The following is a 27,849-nucleotide window of genomic DNA, read 5'->3' as shown; positions in this document are numbered from 1 at the left end:
TTTAATCCATTTAGTGTCGTTATAACTCCAAAAATATAAAAACCATGACCAAAGTCCTTTTAACAAAAAATGAGGATAGGAAAATATAAACCCCAAAATAGAGTTAAACACATAATCAAATTGAAATATGCCTTTGGCCTAGTGTCAGCCAATGCACAACAGAACATGCCCAGCCCTTCTGAAGTGAGTAGACCGGCCAGCTGAGCATTCCCATAGCTTAGCCACATCAAGGGTTTTATAACAGCAGAAATAGCATGCTATCATATCGCCGCAGTCCCACGCTACTGCCTCTGAAATATTCCGTCCCCTGTGTCCCTAAAAGCCTCTCGTTGTCGTGTTGTTTTTCTAAGTAACCATGTGCGCTGTGCGTTCATCTGCATAGGAATGGCACATTCGCTTCAGAGACATGGTTCCTCCTATACAGCTTCTGAACGTGCCGTTGCTTTGTTGCGCCGTGGTTGTACTAAGTAAGATGTATTTTTTTTGTGCTGTTGCTAACGTCCCCTCGCTGGGCCATGACAAGGAGCAAGTTGCAACCACCCTCCAATTGAACAAGTTCTCCTCCTCCAAGGCAAGCATGGCAACGTGGAGCAGTGAGTGAAGTGAGGAAATTATATATTTTTTCTCTCTCCTGCATCCCAATGTTGTCATTGGGTTCTTTTATACATGCTATGGCCTGATGTTGTGCTTCAGTATTCCCGCTCTTGTTGGTTACAGTAGTGTGCAGTAACTACCTGTCTGTAGTTGTCATCTTATTCACATGTATTTGGGTCATATTTAGCGATTATCATTATGAAGTCCTCTCCTATAAAAGAAACGGCTGAAAACAGGGGCCAGGCAGTAGCGTTTTTGCTCCAGGCTCCAGTATTACTAATGCCATCACTGGAGCGTCCTTATTAATCCATTTGATTCAGTGGGGCCACGCTATAGCCAGATGCTGCAAGGCTATTGAGTCACAATGGAGCACGGAGCAGCCCCTCCCCCCACAACCCATACTCCTCTACTCTCTCTCTCTCTCTCTCTCTCTCCCTCCCTTCTAACAGAGGAATCAGGTGATAGGGATCTTCTACACAGTCACATCTGCTCAACCATATAACCTTTAAACTGTTAATCCCTCTGCTTAAACAGGGCTACTGGCAAGAACACTCCTCTAATACAAAATGGATGGGGTGCTAAATGAATTGAATCCTCGTTGCGAGTGCACAGCAGTAAAGATGGAGCCATGCTTCACGTTCGTAATCATGTATAATTAAATTTGAATACTTAATTCAGTCCTAATGGGTAATATGATAAAAATGCAATTCTGCCCCTAGGGACGCAAATCAGTAGTTAAAAGGAAAGTGATGAAAGACAAAGGGAATTCGGTGTAAATTATTTATTTAACTTATGCATACATTAGTCATTTATCAATTGCTGTAAATAAAATCTATTTATGTAGATTGCTTGAGACATTTGAACCACTTTTCACCTCTTTCTGGCAGAGTTGCTATATGCTGGTCTTTGGCTTAGTTCAGATTACAAAGCAGTGGTATAGATCTCTTTCGTTATCAACATTAGGCCTACTGTATTGCATGTTGTCATGTGCACCAAAGCCATATAATTGCTGCTTAAGGGACACACATAATCAAATAAACTGATAAACCGCAATCACACATGAGTGATTGTAACCGTATGTGAGGTGAGCCTGGTGTAATGGAGCGATGTTTGTCCTGTCCTAGATGCACTGTGCATGTTAATATCAACTCAGTGACCTATGAATCACATTTTGGCAGTCAGCCAATGACATGGCGGGAAATACTGACCATGTGACTAAACCAGGACATGACACTAAAAACATTGATTTCCACCCTATTTTGGTATGAAATAGTGCAGTGCAACTAACCCATCTTCAAATCTCCAAATGTAACATCTTTGTGCTCTGAAAACCTTTCAGAAGCTTTCATCATCTCTCTCTCATTAAATCATTGATCCTCTTGTTGTGAGATTAACCTGTGCACCTTTTGGAAGAGAGACAGAAGAACTGTTCAAATCATCTTCCCACCTGATTAGAAGTGTAACAAACACTACAGAGACCCAACATGACGCCTGCGATTATAATCCCATTATAGCACTTCTCCTCGGAAGCTGATCAGAGTTAACGAGCATGTTCTCTTGCTGGCTTCCGCTGAGTCACTCACAGCAGGCTTTGGTAGACCACAGAACCCCAATTAACCGAAACAACCGAGGAATTCTGAGCACAAGCAAGAGACCATGCTACATGACCCGAAAATAGAAGTGCATTTAATAAAGCGAAGCAGTTAGTCACTTGATATCCTTGCAATCAAAGTGGTCTGTGAGTTTTAGCTATACATGTCAGGAATCCAGCTTGGCAAATGAATCAGTTTGATTGCAGAATGTTAACATTTTGAATCTGTCCCTGGAATAGTATTGCTCAGCTCAGGACACAGAGGGAAAGAGGACATAATGCGCTCAGAGTAAGAGAAAGATCGCCTTTTGCATTCGGTCTCTGAGAAGACCAACAACTACAATGGTCCTTCTGTAGCTCAGTTGGTAGAGCATGGCGCTTGTAACGCCAGGGGTGGTGGGTTCGATTCCCGGGACCACCCATACGTAGAATGTATGCACACATGACTGTAAGTCGCTTTGGATAAAAGCGTCTGCTAAATGGCATATATTTATTTATTTACTAGGTTTCTGACTGGGGGAAATCTTGTCGCTTTTCAAGGTCATTGGACTGGACTGCACGTTGTCAATAACTGAAGCTAACCGAAAGAGAGAAATCCCAAGCATCTTCTCCATGTATGCATTTCAGACTGAAATAATGCTCCTCAGACAATGTTTCCACGCAAACATTCTCATTCCATTTGTCCATTATAAAAAAGCATTTCATACTTATATTTACAGTGCAAAGCATTTTGCAATGAAACCTAATCGACCTCTGGCGGATAATACATGTAAATACATGAACAGCATGACTTTCCTTGGGGGTGTCAGTGTCACCGAGGCCGGGCACCCCCACTCTAGCCTTGTTTATGCCTCTCAGTCTGAGTCACCCCCCCATCCACAAACCAGGATTAAGCTCTGCTCTGCTTCCACAGCCCAGACGCCCATCCCTCCATCCACAGAGTGGACCACAGAGCCTTTGACAAAGGGAACAAAAACGAATGCCCAGAGTCATATTATGAGGTCAAGGTCCATCTAACCTATTCAAACCAGCAAGGAAATAGCCGTGCTATAATAAAATAATTCTGTCATGACTTGCTCAGCTTAATTTGACTAGTATACGGTATGGAAACAAGGATCAAGATAGAACAGTGTAAAATAACAGTAAAGCCTAAAAGTTTTGTGCTTCAACACTGGCAAGCAATGACAACAAAAACGTGACAGAACATTTACTGAAGGTACTCCATGCCCCTAGTGCTCTTTCTTATTGTCTTTGTTTGGAGAGAAGCCAGCATGCTTTTCAGCTGTGTTGGCGACAGAGTCACTGGTCCCCCAGCCTATAGTCCTGTGGCGGTGTTGGGGGCCTCTCCATTGTTTTCTTTTCGGAGCGGCGGTTTAGTGACTGCGTCTGCAGCTCCTTCACCTCCTCCAGCACCTCCTTAGCTTGACGCCAGGAGGAGACGGCTTCCTGCAGAAGACGCTCCGCCTCTGCCCGTCTACTCTCCAAATCACAGTCACTGATAAGTGAGTGTGCACTCTTACTATGGGGCGAGTCATTACCCTTCAGACGGAGCGAGTCAGCACCCTTCAGACGGGGAGAGTCATTACCCTTCAGACGGGGCGAGTCAGCACCCTTCGGACAAGTTGAGCCGATACTCTTCAGACTCTGAGAATTCTTGCCAATTATATTTAGCGAGTCCTTACCCCTCAGAACAGGAGAATCGGTATCCTTGATGCGAGGCGAGACAGAATCCTTCAGACTAGATGAGTCAAAACTTTTTGAAAACAGTGAACCAATGTTCTTGAGACGTGGGGATTCAGAACCCTTCAGACTTGGCGAGTGTGTTTCCATGAAACGGGAAGAATCAGTAACCCTGAGACGGGGAGAGTCAGTAACCCTGAGACGGGGAGAGTCCTTACCCCTCAAATTAGGAGAGTCATCACTCTTTGAATGGGGTGAGTCTGTACCTTTTGAGCGGGACTTCTTGCCCTTCATACGAGGTGAGTCTTTCCCCTTCAAACGAGGCGAGTCTTTTACCCTCAAACGTGGGGAGTCACTATTCTTACTGCGAGGTGAGCCTGAGGCCCTGGAGTGAGGAGACTCAGACCCTCTCAGATGGTGCAAGCGAGGCGAGTCAATGCCCTTCAGATAGGGCGAGTCAATTCCCTTTGCATGTTGCAGTTCCTCCAATCGCATTTCTTCCAGCAGTTCCTGAGCCCTCTGCATTTTCTGGGCGATAAGACTTTGCAGTTGTCCAACAGGCTGGACAGGTTCATCTGTGGGGCGAGGGCGAAGGACACCTCTGATTGGCCGTGAGGAAAGGACCTCGTCCATGGAGGCACAGCGGCTCCTACCCTGGGCACTGAACCTCTTCCCTGGTTGAGGGGTGTGGGGTTGAGCCTCAAGATGGTGCGCCCGGCCCCAGGAGAGCTCGCTCCCGCGGGGTAGGCTGCCCGTCTTGGGTACCCTTGGGTCCCTTGTGGTGACACAGAGTTTGGAGACATCTGTGCCAGAACGCTGACGACCTGTGGTCCGTTTGTCTAGGTCAACCCGGAAGTTATTTTCCCAGAAGCCTTCTTCCTCATCATCTGGGGTGGAGCCATCTTCCTCGTGGACAAGGTCAAGGGTCAACATTCCGTCTGAAGAGGTGGATGCCTAGGGAGAGCACAAGAGAGTTTAGCATTCAATGAAACAGACCAGGATAAATCCTTACATTACAAACAGTACAAATTCGTATTTGCCTTTCACAAATAAAATATTGACTTGGAACTAAAATGTCAGTGTTAGCCAAGGTAGCAACACCCACCACAGCCATGAGGTGTCCCCGGGTGGGCAAGCGCCGTGCATGGGGAATCTTGACACGATCACGTGTAGGGTGCACCAGGACACTGTCCTCTTCAATTGTGACCTATGGAGACAATCAGAAATAGATATTTTTTTTTACATTCAGAATAACATAAATGTATATTTGTGGAGAGAAAGTTGGGAATGGATGAAAGAGTATAAGGTTATAGGAGCAACAAGTAACTTATCCTTAGCATGAGCTGAAGATGTAATGTAGAGAACAGTAGAGTGCATTAGAGCAGAGTACATTGTCGGGTGTTGGAATTCAACCTGCTGTGCGAAAGCAGGCACTTCACACTATGGTGGCTGCAGAGTTCATTCTCACTTCTCGACGATCTCTAAATACGGAAGATGGATTTTTCACCCTATAGTGTGTGATGGGGACGGGACTGTTTGATCGAGAGGCACGAGGAAAACCGGTGGGTGTCGGCAGGGACGGAGCGTTAACGAGGACGGTTCCCCACGGAGATGGATGAGTCAGCGAGGAAACACTTTGATCTCTCATCCACGCCTGGGGAGATACCACTTACTTTCGCTTTTGTCTAAATTCACCAATTTTACATAGTGGGCCTAGCAACTGCAACGGCTAAATTTGTCTGGAAACTTTTTAAGGCTGGCCGTGGGGTCGTTTTGAGTGTCGGTGGTTTCATTTGAAATCATGAATGTTGCACGAGAGACATGATAATGAGAGAGAAAAATAAGGGAAGCTGTAGAAAGCTGGGGAGAAGTGAGAGCTGGCGTCATAGCGACAGAGAAGGGGAGGAGAAGAGTGACTGACCTACCTCGTCAAAAATGCGGTTCTTGGCTTTGATGATGGCTGTATTGAGGGCATTGACCCACGACTCCTTCTCCTCGGGGCTAACGGCCAAAAACACAAGATTGGGCACCTGAGGGAAGGACAGAATCGATTGAGTGGTTGAAAGAAGAGAAAGGGACCCTCCCAATATTCACCCTTCTTCCTACAGTAAGTGTGCACTTGCACACTCTCATCATGGATTTAAAAGCAATAAATGAGTGGAAGCATTGGCTTGGAGGGAGATTTGGAACGTAGCCAGTGTGTGAGAGATGGAATGGGGGACAGGAAGCTTAATGGGGCGGCTTTGCCTAAATCGCCAAGAAAAGGAGATTGCGCCTCACTAAATGTTAAAGATGGCTCTTATCTAAAGCAGGGTCTAAGCTGTAAACTGGAGGACGAATCTCTGCAAAGCTTGACACAAATAGGTAAATTGAGCATCTGCCCTTAATCCAGTTACATCTTCTTGTGTATAATAAAAATCTTCTCTCAAACACACACTTCCCCCTTCCATTCCCGACACGTAGTTACAGAATATCACACTACGACGGTGAACGATGAAGTGAAATGAACCAGCAGCTGGTGCCGAGATCGAGAAGAACTGCAGTGGGTCAGAAGTGACAACTTCTGTGGGTGGAATCTCTATAGGATTTGGCCGTTATAGAGAATGCCTCTTCAGTGGTAATGGGATTCTGTGGATTATGTCTTTCTGGAGAAATCCACCAATCCCGGTCTGCGGTGGGGGTGTGTTAATGTTCAATCCAATGTGGCAACACAACCATATCATCTCCCAGCGAGAAAATTGAATAAATGCCATCAGCTAGACACATTTTTTTTTTGCTTTTGCACCTCTCTTGAACGGACTATGCACACACAGTGGACTCTACCCACACACTGACACCCCAACACACACACACACACACTTTCACCACATACACTCAGTGGCCAGTTTATTAGGTACAACTATCTCATACCGGGTCGGACATCCCTTTACCTCCAGAACAGCCGGAATTCTTCAGGGCATTGAAACGTTGCTCAATTGGTATCAAGGGACCCAACGTGTGCCAGGAAAACATTCACCACACCATTACACCACTGCCACCAGCCTGCACCGTCGACACCAATACCGACAACAAAACTTGTACATGTTGATCATGTATTTTGTGTAAAACATGTAAATAGCTACACGTAACCCACTCCCCTCAAAAAAAGAACATGAAATGATGCTTACTGAGGCATGAAATGCAGTAGGTTGAACAGTTTGGTTGACAACAGGACATGTGTAGGTAATTGCGCTTATGCTTAATAGCCGACTAAGGGAATAAAATAGTGCGAACAGTTTTGTGTACAACATGAAGTTTGTAGGCTACACCAGCTACCGGACAAAGGCGATCAAGGAAGGGGGACCAGCAGCGAAGCAGTCAGCACAGCAGCTACGTAGGTAGCGGAGTGGACACAGCAGCTGCGTAGGTGGCGGAGTGGACACAGCAGCTACGTAGGTAGCGGAGTGGACACAGCAGCTGCGTAGGTGGCGGAGTGGACACAGCAGCTACGTAGGTAGCGGAGTGGACACAGCAGCTACGTAGGTGGCGGAGTGGACACAGCAGCTACGTAGGTAGCGGAGTGGACACAGCAGCTACGTAGGTGGCGGAGTGGACACAGCAGCTACGTAGGTAGCGGAGTGGACACAGCAGCTACGTAGGTAGCGGAGTGGACACAGCAGCTACGTAGGTGGCGGAGTGGACACAGCAGCTACGTAGGTAGCGGAGTGGACACAGCAGCTACGTAGGTGGCGGAGTGGACACAGCAGCTACGTAGGTGGCGGAGTGGACACAGCAGCTACGTAGGTAGCGGAGTGGACACAGCAGCTACGTAGGTGGCGGAGTGGACACAGCAGCTACGTAGGTAGCGGAGTGGACACAGCAGCTACGTAGGTAGCGGAGTGGACACAGCAGCTACGTAGGTGGCGGAGTGGACACAGCAGCTACGTAGGTAGCGGAGTGGACACAGCAGCTACGTAGGTAGCGGAGGGGACACAGCAGCTACCTAGGTAGCGGAGTGGACACAGCAGCTACGTAGGTAGCGGAGTGGACACAGCAGCTACGTAGGTAGCGGAGTGGACAAAGCAGGAAACAATGTCGGAGGTCAACACAGGCTTGGGAGATACGTTATGCGTTCTGTTTCTATGAGATAACATGTCATGTTAACATGACCTTTATGAATTATGAAGCCTTTATGTCCTTATTTTTGGCGTTTATCCCAAAACGCTATTCATTTCCCCATAGGTTTTGTCCAATGAACCATGGCAGAGATAGTTCCTACAAAAAGACGGCATTACTATTTCTCTCTATTGAGATACAAAATATCGGTGTCCGTAGCCACTCCGTTATCTTTAACTCTGCATTGTTAGAAAAGGACCCGTAAGTAAGCATTTCACTGTTAGTCTACACCTGTTGTATAGGCAGCATGTGACAAATACAATTTGATTGATTTGATTTTGAACGTGTACTCAACATATCATACTCTCTCTTTACAGAAAACCACAAACTATGTCTGAGGATAAACTTGCCTCAAGTTTCAGTTTTCAGCCAAATTAAACTTCTAAGTGTATTTTCAGCTAAAATCGACACCTGCAGTAAGGTCTTCTTACTGAGGCCTACGCACCCCAGGCCCTGTGCAGCCTCCCTGCCTGACTCCTTCACTTTCCCTGGGCAGAAGGACTCACCATATTCCCAGGCTGCTTGCAGCGAAGCAGGGTGAACCTGCTGTGGTTCTTCTTACTGCGACTCTTGGCCTTGCGCAGCTCCTCAGAGCGTTCGTAGTCAGCCAGGTCAAACAACTCCTGGACCTTCCTCTCATCCTTCACCTGGAAACACGCAGACGAAACAGGAAGTAGTTACAACTCAGGTCTATAGAGATGTGCAAGATGGCACTGGCAAATTAGCTTTGTCAATTTGTTTTGAACCTTAAAACATCTGTCTACCACAGAAACACACATATGCACATACACACAAACACACAAACACACACACACACACACACACACACACACACACACACACACACACACACACACACACACACACACACACACACACACACACACACACACACACACACACACACACACACACACACACACACACACACACACACACACACACACACACACACGCTCAAACTCTCTCTCTCACACACACACACACAGAACAACCTACTATGCATTACAGCAGGTCATCTTGAGTTTAACCCAAGGGTTAAAAGACTAATTATAAACTGGGTGGTTCCAGCCCTGAATGCTGATTGGCTGACAGCCGTGGTATATAAGATCGTATACCATGAGTATGACGAAACATTTATTTTTACTGCTCTAACTACGTTGGTAACCAGTTTATAATAACAATAAAGCGCTTCCGCGATGTGTCGTGCCTAAGAACAGCCCTTAGCTGTGGTATATTGGCCATATACCACACCCCCCCCATGCCTTATTGCTTAATTACCACTCTTTGTTCCATCAGCCATCAACAGCACAGAGACACACCACTGTGCCTGGGTGAAAATCAGCCACTTCTCACATTCGTATCATCCATTATGTTATTGAGGTTTCAAATGAAATGTTCTGAAATACCAGGCCTTAAATGCGTATACAGAAGCTCTTCTGTAAGTGTAACAAAGGTCTTTTTAAGTCCAAATGTCTATACAGAAAAAATCCATTACATGCCTGACATCTTAATGTTACTATGTCATGATCATGCTTTTACACAGAGCATTGAAAGATGTGTTCATTTCCAAACCCTGCTTCCCAATACCGTCAAAAAGCAATAGCCAGACAAATTGGTAGAAAAATGTAGTCTTGGAGCGGGTGTTCCTGTGTTACTCCCCTGCGTCCCATTATTGGTCTCGTGGCCCCGCAGCAAAGTGTCTGTTTAAACACAGATCAATTGTAATCAACAGCGCTGGGGCAGAGACATTGACCCCTCCACTGACAACCTCACGGGTGGTGGGACCTCCCAGAGAGCCCCATTAGATTCTACATACCAACGGGGTCAATGGGGGTCAAGGCAGGTGTGTGTGTGTTTGGTGGTGTTGGGGGTTGGTTCTTGACATGGGTACAAGCCTGTGTGTAGGCCTCTTGTGAGAACTAAGAAAAAGAAAAATAAGGTTGAACGTCATTGGAATACATAGCAATGGTGTGTGTGTGGGTGGATGTGAGTGTGTTTTTGGAAGGGGCAGGGGTCTTTCCACTTTCATCTTGATGCATAGAGATTTTACACAGCAACAGAGCCCTGCATCAGAGGAATCTGCCAACGTTCGAACGAGACACGGAGCAACTGAGAGCTTCTGTGATCAAAGAAACCACCACATACGGTATCATTATATAATGTGTCGCAGCCTAGTATCAACCACTATTAATCCACTAGCAGCCTGAAATGCACTTGTTAGGGCTACATTTGGCCATTTGTGTTTTTTAATTTAATTGAGGAACTCTATTATGCCTAGCGATATACAGTATACTGGATGAGCACAATACATAGTGTCCAATTTCTTCATGACAAAACATTGATCCAAACTGTATCCCACCCGCATGCTGCTACCTTTTCGTTAGCCACCCAAACTGCCTTTAAAATGTAAAAGTTAAGCATGAACTGTGTGTGTGTGTGCGTGTGTGTGTGTGTGTGCGAGCGTGTGTGCGTGCATGCGTGTGTGTGTGCGTGCGTGTGTGCGTGCATGCGTGTGCGTGTGTGTGTGTGCGTGTGTGCGTGCATGCGTGTGCGTGCGTGCGTGTGTGTGTGTGCGTGTGTGCGTGCATGCGTGTGCGTGCGTGCGTGTGTGTGTGTGCGAGAGAGAGAGAGACAGAGAGAGACTAATATGGGGAAAAAGAGACCCTGAGGATCCATTCTGGAACCCCAGCCTCCCATCGATATTTCCCTCCGCTCCTGCTCCCTATATGGAAAAGCAGAGTTGGGGGTTAAATGCTGCACTGAATCACTGAGAATAGCCCAGTAACATACAGCCCTGAAACGCAAAGATACCGAAAGTCTATAATAGCCGGCGGCAGCCCATCCAACAGTAGAATGCAGGGGGAAACCCTAGAGCGAATGGAAAGGCGATGTCCCTTTGGTCACACTCCAAAATCTGGTGGACATGCCTGTAATACCCTGTAATCAAGCACGAAAGGATTTTATATAAACCAGGTTGGAATTAAAAGGAGAAATGGATTAAAAGCATCTTTTCAATCACTCTGGAAAATGTAATGTAGTTTAGAGCTGGGGAGTTGAAAGAGGCGGGTTTATTTATAATGTAATACTACATATACATATAATATTCTCAGAACTGGCCAGTAGGTTTTCCTGAAATAACTAGCATAACAAGTGTGAAAAGCTAAACCACCAGGCCTCCCTGCACCAATCATATAGCTTTGTTACATCGACCACATGATATGCTTGACGACCAGTCACAATCATATCATATCCATATCATATCAACCACTACTTTTCTCTATCAACCACTACTAAACTTGATCACACATTTGCCTTCTGTCACAGATGTAGAGCCAATCAATCACATTGCAGTATCTGTAAGCTACATCAATCGCAAAGATCTTGACCAACTACAAAACACCCTGTCCAACTCTCACCACATTTCTTCAAAGTAGGGCCTAAAATCTTACCCCAAGTACCCCTTGGCCAAGGTCATACGGCGTCCGACTAATACAAGCTTCCCTCACTCTCTCTCTCACTAAATCCTGTTTTGTTTGAGTGTCCTCTTTCATATGCCGTGCAAGTCACCACTGAAAACCATGAAAACTCTATATATACAGTACATGAACATAGATGGGAATCCCGTCAATTATTCACATAGATCATAGATTGAGTGCTCGTGTTGAAGCACTTTGAACATTCTACAGGAGCATCTCTCTGTCTGCACGTGCCGAGACTACAGAAGAGAACAGAGCGCGCTCTTATGAAAGGTGTATGATGCGCGTAATCTGCAGCCAATAGCACAGCTGTAAGATAAGAACAGAGCGATACGCAGGGTTGATGTCGTCGGAGCAGAGAACACGCACCTCCTTAACCTGCTCTCTCAGCACACAGACACACATCTCATGCTCAACTACGACAACATACGCTGCTGTACACTTCACACACCAACAGCAGCCTTCTATGGACGAACAGACCTCTCTGTAACCCACGCGTCTACGCAGTTCCTGTGCTGTGTAATACACGTTCTTATGGCAGCACGTCTGTGTGGTCAATTGAGTCTCTCCGAGCTATGGTTCTGCAGGCTATTATGGGAAGATGATACAAAATTATTCAAAATCCTGCGTTGAGCAGTAGCTGAGTGGGCATAATGTGAAAAATACACCGCAGTTAACAGGCTCTTTGAGATGATGAAACCTTTAATGATATCTTGAAATGTTAAACACAGAAATACTGGAGCTGTTCTCTGAGTAGTTTCCCCTGACACTGCAAAGTAACAGGGAGGTGATGAAATTCAATAGTCTTAAAATACACTAAGTGTACAAAACATTAGAAACACCTTCCTAATATTGAGTTGCACCCCCTTTTGCCCTCAGAACAGCCTCAATTCATTGGGGCATGGACTCTACAAGGTGTCGAAAGCATTCCACAGGGATGCTGGCCCATGTTGACTCCAATGCTTCCCACAGTTGTGTCAAGTTGGCTGGATGTCCTTTGGGTGGTGGACCATTGTTGATACACACGGAAAACTGCTGAGTGTGAAAAACCCAGTTATTGACATACAGAAACCGGTGTGCCTGGCACCTACTACCATACCCCATTCAAAAGCACTTAAATATTTTGTCTCTTCCGTTCACCCTCTGAATGGCACACACACACAATCCATGTCTCAATTGTCTCAAGGCTTAAAAATAATTCTTTATCCTGTCTCCTCCCCTTCATCTACACTGATTGAAGTGGATTTAACAAGTGACATCAATAAGGGATAATGCTTTCACCTGGATTCACCTGGTCAGTCTATGTCATGTCGTGTTCCTAATGTTTGTACACTCAGTATACACTACAAGTCAAATGTTTTATAACCCCCCCGACTGATCCAAGGGTTTTTATTTATGTGTACTATTTTCTACATTGTATAATAATAGTGAAGACATCAGAACTATGAAATAACACATATGGAATCATGTTGTAACCAAAAAAGTGTTAAACAAATCTAGATATATTTTATACTTGAGATTCTTCAAATAGCCACCCTTTGTCTTGATGACAGCTTTGCAAACTCTTGGCATTCTTTCAACCAGCTTCACCTGGAATGCTTTTCCTACAGTCTTGAAGGAATTCCCACATGTGCTGAGCACTTGTTGGATGCTTTTCCTTCACTTTGCGGTCCGACTCATCCCAAACCATCTCAATTTGGTTGAGGTCGGGGGATTGTGGAGGCCAGGTCATCTGATGCAGCACTCAATCACTCTCCTTCTTGATAAAAATAGCCCTTACACAGCCTGGAGGTGTGTTGAGTCATTGTCCTGCTGAAAAACAAATTATAGTCCCACTAAGCCCAAACCAGATGGGATGGCGTATTGCTGCAGAATACTGTGGTAGCCATGCTGGTAAGAATTCTAAATAAATCACAGACAGTGTCACCAGCAAAGCACCCCCACACCATTACACCTCCTCCTCCATGCTTTACGATGGGAAATACACATGCAGAGATCATCCGTTCACCCACACCGCGTCTCACAAAGACACGGCAGTTGGAACCAAAAATGTCCAATTTGTTTCTTGGCCCAAGTAAGTCTCTGCTTCTTATTGGTGTCCTTTAGTAGTGGTTTCTTTGCAGCAATTCGACAATGACGGCCTGATTCACAGTCTCCTCTGAACAGTTGATGTCGAGGTGTGCCTGTTACTTGATCTCTGTGAAGCATGTATTTGGGCTGCAATTTCTGAGGGTGGTAACTCTAATGAACTTATCCTTTGCACCAGAGGTAACTCTGGGTCTCCCATTCCTGTGGCAGTCCTCATGAGAGCCAGTTTCATCATAACGCTTGATGGTTTTTGCGACTGCACTTGAAGAAACTTTCAGAGTTTTTTAAATGTTCCGTATTGACTGACTCTCATGTCTTAAAGTAATGATGGACTGTCGTTTCTCTTTGGTTATTTGAACTGTTCTTGCCATAATATGGACTTGGTCTTTCACCAAATATCGCTATCTTCTGTATACCCCTCCTACCTTGTCACAACACAACTTATTGGCTCAAATGCATTAAGAAGGAAAGAAATTCCACAAATGAACTTTTAAGAACGCACACCTGTTAATTGACATTCATTCCAGGTGACTACCTCATGAAGTTGGTTGGGAGAATGCCAAGAGTGTGCAAAGCTGTCATCAAGGCAACAGGTGGCTATTTGAAGAATCTCAAATATAAAATATATTTAGATTTGTTTAACACTTTTTTGGTTACCACGTGATTCCATGTGTTATTTCATAGTTTTGATGTCTTCACTATTATTCTAGAATCTAAAAAATAGTAAAAATAAAGAAAAACCCTTGAATGAGTAGGTGTTCTAAAACTTTTAACCGGTAGTGTATATTTGTGTTCTGTGCCGGGTCGGTCTCGTGGTAGAGTTGGTTGCTGACCTCCAGACTATATCCCCTCCTGCGGCAGGAGTTCAACCCAGTTTACGCCTTAGTTCTCTCTGTAAACTTCCCTCTAAATACAGTATCACCCCTACAATCAAACATTTAAAAAAATTGACAAGAGAACAGATAGATACATGTTTGTATTAGTGGTCAAATGATTAAGTAAGTTTGAATCTGGGGAAGTACAGAGTAATGTCACCAGCTGTTAACGTCTCAGAGTCCCAGTTGCATGGCTGCAAATCCTCTTATGAGAACCTCTGACACATCGAACCGGTGCCCCGTGTGAAGATGCTTCGAGGTAATAGAACAGTATACCTGCTTACTGTGCTTCCCGTGAGCTTATGTAGCTAAACTTATGAGGCAGCAGACAATTGGCCAGCTTGCAAACTCATGCCACAATTCAATCAATTGCAGATAAAGTTAAACTACAATGATGGTCACGTTTTAACGCAAGTGTTTACCGCATTTAAGCAAATACTCCCGCAAGTTGTACGCTTGACTATGTTGATTCAAAACCACACCTGCTTTGAAATACAGTATAACGTGTTGGACTGAACTCACAGTATGAGTGTCCTTCATCTGTGATTAATAGAAATTATTGGGGCAATTAATTCGGTGATTATGGTTCAAAAGTGTCATTTGTGCTGTAACTTCGCTAACAAAGTGATAGCACTCAAAGTCGATAAGCCATTAAAGCAAACTCAAAGAGGGCACTCTATAGGAAAATGAAAAGATTATTCCGGGCCCCAAGAGGCCGTACAGCTGTAGTTACGCTGAGTGTCAGAGATACAAAAGCCTTAGTGTTCATCTTAGCCTTCTGGCCCACTTCATGAACAGCGTGCTTGTCTTTTCAAAGTTCACATTTGAATAATGCACCACCATTAACCGTGGTTATTAAGAAGTTGCAGCGGAGCACATGACACGCAGGTCAAACAGCACTGAGGGAGCAGTTACCTTCACCTGATAAATAGCTAGCATGCCACTTACCAATTACCCTAATATAAAAATCGATGCATTACATAACAGAGCTAAAACATCCAAGAAATTAGAGAGCACGTGTGAGACACGATAAAGAGACCAAAAAAGGGAGAGAACGTGAACAACACTGAATTGATGCATCCCGTACCACAGGTGAGGATGGTGATGGCATTACACAGCGACTGAACCTCAGCTTCAGCCTGTCTGTGTGTATAGGGAAGGGTTGAGGGGTGGGGGCATTTGGGGTGCTTGGGGATCCTCAGGCACAGCGAGAGGCGCAGCTGCGTGAGCCGTGGTCCTATGGGATTCTGACACGTGTTTGTTGCTCATCCAGCAGGCTGTAAGGGAGTAGGGTCACAGAAGAAGAAAAAAACGTTGGTTCTAAAATGATCAGGGAAACTGGCATCGCATGCAGCTGGAGCCCTCAGTCCCCGCTCTCTCCATTCAAGGGAAGCCTGTGAGTACCCTGCTGGAGCCTTGTCCCCGGTCTTATTCGGGGTTCTGGAATGGACAGCAGGAGCACTCAAAACTCAGTCAGGCCTCTGGGGCTTGAAGATAAGGCGAGAGAGGCATTGCATGTGACTGAGTCGTCAAGTGAACCTGCAGCGGTGTCATTGGTCTGTTTGTTTCATTAGCAAGCGTGACACCTACATCCACAACTGAACCAGATACACATTTTATGAACAAGGTTAGCCTTAACTGAACCTGAACTGAACCAAGTGCATGCCTGCGAGTTATTATCTTTAAATGTTTGTCTGTCATGAGACTTTCTGAGAATCCCATAGAGGAATAATTTAAAGGGCATTATTCCACTTTCAGAAAGACCTGTGCCCTCTCAGCTGTCAGTAGCGTTTATCTCCATGATTACTGCTTGGGGGGAGTATTGAAACAGTGATATCAAACAAAATCTGACCTCAAAAACAAAGAAGACAGAAAAGAATAGAGAATACAGAGATGGATGACTGATTCTGTCCATGCCCTATAGTGTGGTCATTATCAACAACAAAAAGATACCAGTGCTACTCCCCAGAACGAAAGGGTGTGAATTCGCTACATCTCAAGGTTTAACGCCGAGGTCATTTGATCTCGAAACTTGTACTGATAAATGAGGCTGTCCACTGGAACCTTTCATGTGATAAAAGCACTTGGACATAAGCCATTACTTTTGGTCAAACAAAATAGTTATTTTTCTATTCCATGGCCAAAAACCTGTTGTATTGTAATGGACAGTGTTCTAAATCTGCCCAACAATTATACTGAGTCACCATCCGCCACCAATGTCCATAGTACATTTACATTTACATTTAAGTCATTTAGCAGACGCTCTTATCCAGAGCGACTTACAGTACCCACTAGGCACACACTGGTTGAATCCACGTTGTTTCCAGGTCATTTCAATGAAATTATGTTGAACCAACATGGAATAGATGTTGAATTGACGCCTGTGCCCAGTGGGCATTTTGTTGACCTCAGAAGGTGGGAACGTTTGCATCAGTGAAAGTAATCTGAATTCAGCACATCATTTTTTTGTTGTGCTTGCATGGGGACTTGTGCTTAGATTTGACAATTTATCCTATTTATTTTCAACAGCTAAGGAACTTCAATCAATTCCATTGTCCCCTTCCCATGGCCTTGATTTCCAGACTTCTAACAACATCTGTCTATTCAAAACCAAGGGGGACTCCTGGTGAAATGTGTTGCTGGAAACAACATAGCAAGAGCAGAGAGCTCAGGTGTAGCTTACATTAAAAGGTATTTCACATTTCACAAAACAGGTTCCTCAGATCTCTGAAAATTGAGAAACCCAAGATGTCCTTCCACAGGCCAAAAAGTCCAAATCCATGTTTTCCTGTCAAAGCTGTCATCTAAATGATGCACCTTAAACGGGCTGTGTGGTATTTGTGGTTCATTGGTTTTCAACTGTGTGGTGCACAGACAGACACACACACAGAGCATCTCTACTGAGCAAGGGGAGCGAGCCTGCAACAAAGGAAACCTGAAATGTCTACGGCAGTACAGGCCCTACACACACACACACACACACACACACACACACACACACACACACACACACACACACACACACACACACACACACACACACACACACACACACACACACACACACACACACACACACACACACACACACACACACACACACACACAGCCAGGTTGTCCGTTTAACAATTTCAAGTACAGGTGCGCCCACTGTAGACACAATTATAGCCTTCACCAGTGGAGGCTGCTGAGGAGAGGATGGCTCATAATAATGGCTGGAATGGAGTCAATGGAATGACATCAAACACATGGAAACCACATAGGATGTGTTTGATACCATTCCATTGTCTCTATTCCAGTCATTATTATGAGCCATCCTCTCCTCAGCAGCCTCCACTGGCCTACACATAATATTGGAGCACAGGAGGTTGGTGGCACCTTAACTGGGAGGACGGGCTCGTGGTAATGGCTGGAGCCACACATGGTTTGATGCCATTCCATTTGCTTCTTCCCAGCCATTGTTATGAGCAGTCCTCCCCTCAGCAGCCTCCACTGTGGAGGTAAAAGATAAGTGCATACCTCTTTCTCAGATATGTACAGATGGTCTCCTCTCAGTATCACGAATCGGGTTTTCCATATTTCCCTGAAAATCCCTTTGCCACAGAACTTGCGGATCCAGCCTACTTTGTCTGGCTGCGATGACAGCTGGTTGACATCCTGAGGACCCTGCATGTTAGAAGTGGAATAAACCCGTTAAAACCTAGTTTAGCTTAACAATATGTTCGCGAGAGTACAGAGAAAAGACGAGCCCTTTCAAAGGCAAATTACTTTTCAATCTGAGCCTCAGTAAATCCACTCGGGCAACTATGAGTGTCCTCGCGTCTTTTCCCAAAAATCATAACGGTGCGCTCTTCTGTGCGTAAAATTTAAGTGCATGTCTTATAACATCCAGGGTGTGGCAAATAAAATATCTGAAAGCTACCAACCGATACAGCGCAACGGACATCTGACAACACATTGTACTCTTCACTGGAAGATTGAATCCGCATGTTGAGGAAATCCGTGTAATGGCACACACGGAAATTAATAGGCTACATACAGATTGAATGTGGAACGCATAAGGACGTGCCAAACGACGTTTATTTAGGAATTGTATCCTATCAAATGTGTGATATAGACAATGTGTATGATATAGCGGCTAATGTGTGCTGTCGTGTCAAAGCGCGCATAATGCCCGATTATGGGCATATTGCCAGTTATATCCCAGAAAATGTATGGGCTAATGCAAAGATGCATGGCCAAAAACTTGCACCCAATACTTGGAAAAAAAAGCTATATCTCACCCGTTTGGCTAGATTGCTCTTCTTCATTATGACAGAATCACTTTTGTAGATGTGAGGCAGGGAGTTCCTACAGTTTGAAGTATTTTCCTTTCTTTCGGAGAAGATATATTTTTTAATTGCATAAACTGTCTTTCCCTTTATTTTCTCCCCAATCTGTTTCAATAACGGTTTATATTCTTAATTTCGATGACGCGGTCTGTTCGTGCACTGTCCGTTATTACGAGACGGTGGCATCGTCCCTCCACCTCGGTAGGTAGGCTACACTGATCTTAAACCAGCGGGCTGAAAGGGCATTCCCGTTATTAAAGTGCTCGACAGCTCCATCTATTGCGCTGTCGGCGTGATGTCACCAAGACCGAGGAAGCCAAAGAGCTCTTACAGTACGTTTGGGAAATAGAAGAGCAAGGGTCAGTTGAGAGTAATCAAACCCAAATCCATAACCTGCCCATATGGGAACAATAAACTAAAATCCACAATTGATATCATTATGATAATGACCATTGATTTTTCAATAGAACATGTATACATTCTTGCATTGGCCAACTAGACTTACCCATACAACATTTCAATTTAAATCATATTACAGGGGGGGAAGTGAGTATTTGGAGACCCCCATAGAAATATAATCTATTCTTTCCGTTATATTTCTAGGAGACCACAACATTTTGTCTCGTGATGGAGACCTTTAAATGACTGTTGCATGCACCCTAGACAGTAGGTTCGTGGTTTTCTGTCATCTATTGGTTTAAGTCTATTTTCAGCTGTGCCGATTCCCTCTCCTCAATATACAGGATCCACAATGAAGAAGAGACAAATGCTGTACATATGACTGCACAGAATTACCTTGGTCATTCGAAAACAAACACAAATTGGGCAAATTCTCCTGTCCTAATACTCATGTCTCTTGGGTTCAGATGGAGGTTGTTGGCAAATTAGAGACATCCTGGGGCAACTTTCCTAGTAGTCATATTCCCATCTACTTATCCTCTAAATAAACCGAAACAACTGAACACCGCATTTTTGGATCTCCGATAAGAAAAAGCAGTGTTGTGTAAGTAATCGGCATTAAGCTGCTCAGAGCACAAACTCGGAGCCTTTTCCTGACCCCCAGATCTTTCAGAACACACACCCACAATCTCCAGGGAATGCACTCTGACTGTGGAGTTGCTGCTGTGTTATGGTGAACAGTGTCTTGTTCCTTAGGCGGAAAACGGAAAAACAATGACTTAAAACGGGGCGAGACTGCAATGAGAAACGCTCATTTCCATTTCGTATTGAAAACACTTTCGGTTGTATTCCTTATGAACATAACCCAGGCAATGTTGTTGTTGTTGCGGAGGATTAGAGGATCTGATTTGGGGGTGGTGGTGGTGGGGGGGGTTGGAGAGGTTTTATAGGGAGGCAGGCTGAATATCTGTGGCCCATGTGGCTGGTAGTGGGGGTAGGCAGTTGGCAAAGAATCAATCAACTGCCAAACATGGGCTGCCAAACATTTTGGTTGTTTGCCATGTGGGGGGGGGGGGGGGACCCAAAGACTCCACCTTGGGTTTAGATACTGTGCATTCAATTTCTTACCCAAACATGACATCTCTGAGTGGAACCAGAGCAGTCACACGAGCCCACAGAAAAAGACCAAACAAACTGTACTTTCAAGTCATAGCAGAAACAGAACAGAAATACTGTTCCAATGAAAGTACAGCAGAGGGTAACTTCTCGAAGATATTCAGAGAGAGTGTGGCTTGGCATAATGGACTTGGACGGAGAAAGATGATGATGTTATCATTATTGATCTAAGAGGGACATTTGTGCACAATAACAATACACATGAATGAAATCAAAACAGTGATGGCTATTTCCATCAACAGCGACAAGAAATGGGTTTATAAGGAAAGAATTACAACATAACAGGAAATGTGTACAAGATAAACGAGAAACACAACACATCACTCTTTACATTTATTGGTATTTTCCACAAAATATTCATAGCATGGGGAAATGTACATAGGCAAGGAAGGAAAACATACACTGTACATCATGTTATCTTAAAGATATATATTTTTCTTAATATTCTGGGCCCAAATAGGAACTTTTAAGATAAACAAGACTGAAAAGTATTTCTGTCACTTCTGTTTCTATAAATTAAATAAAGGTCTAATATAAGAGCAGACTGGAGTTTTCCACTTAACTCCAATGTAAGGGGAAATGTTACACTGCAATATGTTCAAATGTTGGACACTAACATTGAGAGTGTTGTGCTCTGTTCAGTCACAAGTCAGTTTGCTTTGGTACCCAGGGTTAGGTAACCTGGCTTTCTAATTGGGTCACATGTTCATTTGGTTGGAGTTAATTGGCCTAGTTACAACTAGTTTTTAAGGGGTCGATAAAGAGTCCAGCTGTGTGGTGGTGAAAGCTGAGAGCACTGGAATGTTTTTAGTGGGACACATTCATTAATTAAAGCATGGGCTAGTAACAACAATAAGGAACAGACACAATATATAGTGAGAGTGTGAGCGTGTCAACAAACATTCAGCGTCTGTTGGGATGACCACCTGCCCTCTGCACCCTCTCGGTCTGGCCCGCACCCGCCGTCAATGTCACTTCCTCCAGGAAGCTGTGAGAGGGCAGAAAAGGGACATGAAGATATCATTCCTCATGAGGCTGAGAGAAGCATGAGCAGTACTGCCAGTACATCAGCATCATCTCTGTGACTCACAAAATACGTTTTCATCTAAAAACAGAAGCCCATGTGACAGAGGTATACATGCAGACACAATAACCTCAGATTCTAGCCCTGTGTTACACAGACACACAATTATTGTGTCAGTGTGTGTCACTAGGGTTCCGTTGTTAGGGTTCAAAGCAAGGATAGGGCAGAGACATGGCAAAAAAATAAAAAATAAGAAACCCTCTAGAGAAATGTCAAAATACCTATTTCTGTTAGCTGATCAACCCAAATCATTTAAAAGGTGTCATTGCAAATGACACAAGAGAGATTTTGGCTAACTGTCACCGAAAGGTAAGGTTCTAAAGAGCAGCCATCTTGTCTCTCTTACAGACCTCTGCCAATGAAAGACCCTCATAAATTGTATTTGTTTTATTTTTAAATGTTCACTTTTGATAAAGCAGTGATTACAGAGTACTATAGTGATATATCAGAGATACCAGTGTGACAATTGCTGATGTTAACGCTCATCTGTTTGCAGTCGGTTTCCATTCATGCAGCCTCCTCTGGGTGACGAGCCTATATCAATGAGTGACTACACACATGGTCTAGGACCTAGGTCAGATAGCCTACCATCCACCCAACTACGAAAAAAATCTATACAAAAATCCTGATGTTTAAGTTCAAAAGGCACAAGAGAAGAAAATGGTATTGAACCTACAACCTCCAGGTCATAAATATGCAGTTTTTGGAACAAAGCTGCCTAGATTGGGTCTCATTCATCCAGTCATATTAGAGTTCGAAAACAGTCCTGGTTATCAAAAGACAGATTACGAACCTTGTGGTACGATGGTAGTGGTAGGTATTGTATGGGTGCCTTCAGAATGTATTCAAACCCCTCGACTTTCTCCACATTCTGTTTCGTTACAGCCGGAATTTAAATTTGATCAAATTTAGAGATTTTGTGCCACTGGCCTACACACAATACCCCATAATGTCAAAGTGGACATTTTTACAAATTAATAAAAAATGAAAAGCTCAGTAAGTTTTTGACCCCTTTGTTAAGGCAAGCCTAAATAAGTTCAGGAGTAAAACTTTGCTTAACAAGTTACATAAGTTGCATGGACTCATTCTGTGTGCAATAATAGTGTTAATCGTGATTTTTAAATGACTACCTCATCTCTGTTCCCCACAAATACAATTATCTGTAAGGTCCCTCAGCCAAGCAGTGAATTTCAAACACAGATTCAACCACAAAGACCAGGGAGGTTTTCCTATGTCTCGCAAAGAAGGGAACCTATTGGTAGATGTGTAAAAAATAAAAAAGCAGACACTGAATATCCCTTTGAGCATGGTGAAGTTATTAATTACATTTTGGATGATGTATCAATACACCCAGTCACTACAAAGATACAAGCGTCCTTCCTAACTCAGTTGCCGGAGAGGAAGGAAACCACTCAGGGATTTCACCATGAGGCCAATGGTGACTGCAAACCCCCCTAAGGTCGATGTCCGCACCCTAGCAGAAATCAAATTAGCATAATAAAATTAAAAACTTCCAAATCTGTCCATTTAAGCTAGAGATACTGTATCTGTTTTTCGGCATTGGATACATCTCAATCCATCGCATCCGCCTACGTAACAAAGGTGACAGAGCTAGAGCGGTGTTTGTCGGACCATGAGACAAAAAATGAATGGAAGTACAGTATATATGGAGACTGTTTGGTGCCAAAAATAAGGTGTTAAATACAAAAATTCAGAACAAACTTACTTGAAAACATTTTGTGAGACACCATCTGTTATGCAATGTGTTTGTATGGGCTAATAGCAGTAAGGCCCCAAAAAGGTAAGTAATAGCAGTAAGGCCCCTTCTTCTCTCTCACACACACACACACACACGCACGCACGCACGCACGCACGCACGCACGCACACTACTTCAAGGGGTCTTAAAATTCTAAATCAAATAGCAAAATGATCCTTGGTACAACGGTCTTAAAACAATTCCAAATAACTTAGTAGTACCCCGGTTTGATCCCCGGCTGTATCACAACCGGCCGTGATTGTGCGCTGCCCTATGGGATTGCCAATTGGCCCAGCATCATCCAGGATAAGGGAGGGTTTGGCCGGGGTACGCCGTCATTGGAAAATAAGAATTTGATCTTAACTGACTTGCCTAGTTAAAGGTTTATATATATATATATATATATATATCACAGTTAAAGTTGGAAGTTTACATACACCGTAGCTAAATCAATTTTAACTCAGTTTTTCACAATTCCTGACATTTAATATTGGTAAAAATTCCCTGTCTTAAGTGTGTTAGGATCACCACTTGATTTTAAGAATGTGAAATGTCAGAATAATAGTAGAGAGACTTATTTATTTAAGCTTTTATTTCTTTCATCACATTCCCAGTGGGTCAGAAGTTTACATACACTCTATTAGTATTTGGTAGCATTACTTTTAAATTGTTTAACTTAGGTCAAATGTTTTGGGTAGCCTTCCACAAGCTTCGACGATAAGTTGGGTGAATTTTGGCCCATTCCTCCTGACAGAGCTGGTGTAACTGAGTCAGGTTTTTAGGCCTCCTTGCTCACACACACTATTTCATTTCTGCCCACTGTAGCGGCGTTCTTCGTTTGTTGAAAGAGAGTCGGACCGAAATGCAGCGTGGTGGTTACTCATGTCTTTAATGAAGAAAAACGGAACGATACATGAAATAACTAAATAAATACAAAAACAACAAACGGAACGTGAAACCTATTACAGCCTATCTGGTGAACACTACACAGAGACAGGAACAATCACCCATGAAATACAAAGCGAAACCCAGGCTACCTAAATACGGTTCCCAATCAGAGACAACGAGAATCACCTGACTCTGATTGAGAACCGCCTCAGGCAGCCAAGCACCCCTACTCAGCCGTAATCCCAATAACTACAAAAACCCCAATAAGAACCACAACATATAAATCCATGTCACACCCTGGCCTAACCAAATATATAACGAAAACACAAAATACAATGACCAAGGCGTGACAGAACCCCCCCCCCCCCTAAGGTGCGGACTCCCGGACGCACCTCAAAACCATAGGGAGGGTCCGGGTGGGCGTCTGTCCATGGAGGCGGTTCCGGCTCGGGACGTGGACCCCACTCCATTAATGTCCTAGTTCCTCCCCTTCGCGTCCTGGGATAATCCACCCTCGCCGCCGACCATGGCCTAATAGTCCTCACCCAGAACCCCACTGAACTGAGGAGCAGCTTGTGACTGAGGGGCAGCTCGTGACTGAGGGGCAGCTCGGGACTGAGAGGCAGCTCGAGAGTGAGGGGCAGCTCGGGACTGAGGGGCAGCTCGGGACTGAGGGGCAGCTCGGGACTGAGGGGCAGCTCGGGACTGAGGGGCAGCCCGGAACTGAGGGGAAGCCCAGTACTGAGAGGAAGCCCAGTACTGAGATGAAGCTCAGGTAGGTAGCCGGCTCCGGTAGATCCTGGCTGGCTGGCGGATCTGGAAGATTCTGGTTGACTAGAAGATCTGGAAGATTCTGGTTGACTGGCAGATCTGGAAGAGACTGGTTGACTGGCAGATCTGGAAGAGACTGGTTGACTGGCAGATCTGGAAGAGACTGGTTGACTGGCAGATCTGGAAGAATCTGGATTTGTAAGTCGCTCTGGATAAGAGCGTCTGCTAAATGACTTAAATGTAATCTAAATGTAAATGACTGGCAGATCTAGAAGATCATGGCTGACTGGCGGATCTAGCTGCTCTATGCAGACTGACAGCTCTGGCTGCTTCATACAGACTGACAGCTCTGACTGCTCCATGCAGGCTGACAGCTCTGACTGCTCCATGCAGGCTTGGCAGCACCTTGCAGACTGGCAGCTCTGGCTGCTTCATGCAGACTGACAGCTCTGGCTGCTTCATACGGACTGACAGCTCTGACTGCTCCATGCAGGCTGACAGCTCTGGCTGCTTTATGCAGACTGACAGCTCTGGCTGCTTCATACAGACTGACAGCTCTGACTGCTCCATGCAGGCTGACAGCACCCTGCAGACAGGCAGCTCCTTGCAGACTGACAGCTCCTTGCAGACTGGCAGCTCTTTGCAGACTGACACCTCTGGCTGCTTCATGCAGACTGACAGCTCTGGCTGCTTCGAACAGGCCGGAGGCTCCAGCAGCGCTGTAGAGGAGGAAGGCTCTGATAGCGCTGAACAGGCGGGAGACTCCGACAGCGCAGGAGGGAAGGAAGGCTCTGGCTGTGCTGAACAGGTGAGGCGCACTGAAGGCCTGGTGCGTGGTGCTGGAACTGGTGCTACAGGATCAGGAACATGCACAGGAAGCCTGGTGCGGGGAGCTGCTACCCGGAGGACTGGTGTGTGGAGGTGGCTCTGTATAGACCGGACCGTGCAGGCGCACTGGAGCTCTTGAGCACAGAGCCTGCCCAACCTTACCTGGCTCGATGCCCACTCTCGCCCGGCCAATACGAAGGGCTGGTATGAACCGCACCGGGCTATGCACCCGCACTGGAAACACTGTGCGCTCCATAGCATAACACGGTGCCTGCCCGGTCTCTCTAGCCCCCCGGTAAGCACAGGGAGTTTGCGCAGGTCTCCTACCTGGCATAGCCATACTCCCTGTAAGCCCCCCCCCCAATAATTTTTTTGGGCTGCTTTTCGGGCTTCCATCCACGTCGCTGTGCTGTCTCCTCATACCAGCGCCTCTCCGCTTTAGCCGCCTCTAGTTCCTCCTTGGGCGGCGATATTCACCAGGCTGAGCCCAGGGTCCTTTTCCGTCCAGTTCTTCCTCCCATGTCCAATTCTCCAAGTGGTGCAGCCTCTCCCACTGCAGCTGCTTCTGTTGTCTCTCCTTTGGCGCCTGCCTGTTAACACGCTGCTCGGTCCGTGTGTGGTAGGTAATCCTGTAACGGCGTTCTTCGTTTGTTGAAAGGGAGTCGGACCGAAATGCAGCGTGGTGGTTACTCATGTCTTTAATGAAGAAAAACGGAACGATACATGAAATAACTAAATAACAAATGGAACGTGAAACCTATTAAGCCTATCTGGTGAACACTACACAGAGACAGGAACAATCACCCACAAAATACAAAGCAAAACCCAGGCTCCTAAATACGGTTCCCAATCAGAGACAACGAGAATCACCTGACTCTGATTGAGAACCGCCTCAGGCAGCCAAGCCTATGCAACACCCCTACTCAGCCGTCATCCCAATAACTACAAAAACCCCAATAAGAACCACAACATATAAACCCATGTCACACCCTGGCCTAACCAAATATATAACGAAAACACAAAATACAATGACCAAGGCGTGACACCCACAAATTTTCTATAGGATTGAGTTCAGGGCTTTGTGATGGCCACTCCAATACCTTGACTTTGTTGTACTTAAGCCATTTTGCCACAACCTTGGAAGTATGTTTGGGGTCATAGTCCATTTGGAAGACCCATTTACAACCAAGCTTTAACTTCCTGACTGAAGTCTTGAGATGTTGCTTCAATATATCCACATCATTTTCCTACCTCATGTGGCCATCTATTTTGTGAAGTGAACCAGTCCCTCCTGCAGCAAAGCACCCCCACAACATGATGCTGCCACCCCCGTGCTTCACAGTTGGGATGGTGTTCCTTGGCTTGCAAGCCTCCCCCAAACATAAATCCAAACATAAATGGTCATTACGGCCAAACAGTTCTATTTTTGTTTCATCAGACCAGAGGACATTTCTCCAAAAAGTACGATCTTTGTCCCCATGTCCAGTTGCAAACCGTAGTCTGGCTTTTTTATAGCGGTTTTGGAGCAGTGGCCTTTCAGGTTATGTTGATATACAGTGCCTTGCGAAAGTATTCGGCCGCCTTGAACTTTGCGACATTTTGCCACATTTCAGGCTTCAAACATAAAGATATAAAACTGTATTTTTTTGTGAAGAATCAACAACAAGTGGGACACAATCATGAAGTGGAACGACATTTATTGGATATTTCAAACTTTTTTAACAAATCAAAAACTGAAAAATTGGGCGTGCAAAATTATTCAGCCCTTTTACTTTCAGTGCAGCAAACTCTCTCCAGAAGTTCAGTGAGGATCTCTGAATGATCCAATGTTGACCTAAATGACTAATGATGATAAATACAATCCACCTGTGTGTAATCAAGTCTCCGTATAAATGCACCTGCACTGTGATAGTCTCAGAGGTCCGTTAAAAGCGCAGAGAGCATCATGAAGAACAAGGAACACACCAGGCAGGTCCGAGATACTGTTGTGAAGAGAAGAAGTTTAAAGCCGGATTTGGATACAAAAAGATTTCCCAAGCTTTAAACATCCCAAGGAGCACTGTGCAAGCGATAATATTGAAATGGAAGGAGTATCAGACCACTGCAAATCTACCAAGACCTGGCCGTCCCTCTAAAATTTCAGCTCATATAAG

The 27,849-nt window shown here is 44.9% G+C and overlaps 2 protein-coding genes across 2 annotated transcripts in view; both read right to left on the bottom strand.

Annotated features, from left to right (window-relative positions):
* Positions 1-1,360: 1,360 nt before the first annotated feature.
* LOC124012831 (pleckstrin homology domain-containing family O member 1-A-like) lies at positions 1,361-18,997 on the bottom strand. Its single transcript, XM_046326824.1, has 6 exons — positions 18,746-18,997; positions 17,982-18,128; positions 8,527-8,667; positions 5,791-5,895; positions 4,971-5,072; positions 1,361-4,819 (listed from the first exon to the last, which is right to left on the bottom strand). The coding sequence occupies exons 1-6, from the start codon at positions 18,770-18,772 to the stop codon at positions 3,485-3,487; spliced, it is 1,857 nt and encodes a 618-aa protein (XP_046182780.1). The 5' UTR covers positions 18,773-18,997; the 3' UTR covers positions 1,361-3,484.
* A 1,691-nt stretch (positions 18,998-20,688) lies between these two features.
* LOC124013368 (vacuolar protein sorting-associated protein 45-like) overlaps positions 20,689-27,849 on the bottom strand; it is a 30,366-nt gene continuing 23,205 nt past the window's right edge. The window contains exon 15 of the mRNA XM_046327672.1: positions 20,689-21,356. Coding sequence (XP_046183628.1) covers positions 21,272-21,356 — 85 coding nt within the window. The 3' untranslated portion in view covers positions 20,689-21,271. The remainder of the gene's footprint in view (positions 21,357-27,849) is intronic.

Source organism: Oncorhynchus gorbuscha, linkage group LG24 (genome assembly GCF_021184085.1).
Source record: "Oncorhynchus gorbuscha isolate QuinsamMale2020 ecotype Even-year linkage group LG24, OgorEven_v1.0, whole genome shotgun sequence".
Lineage (NCBI taxonomy): Eukaryota > Metazoa > Chordata > Actinopteri > Salmoniformes > Salmonidae > Oncorhynchus > Oncorhynchus gorbuscha.
Note: the sequence above shows the minus strand (reverse complement) of the source record. Positions and strands in the feature narration are given on the sequence as shown.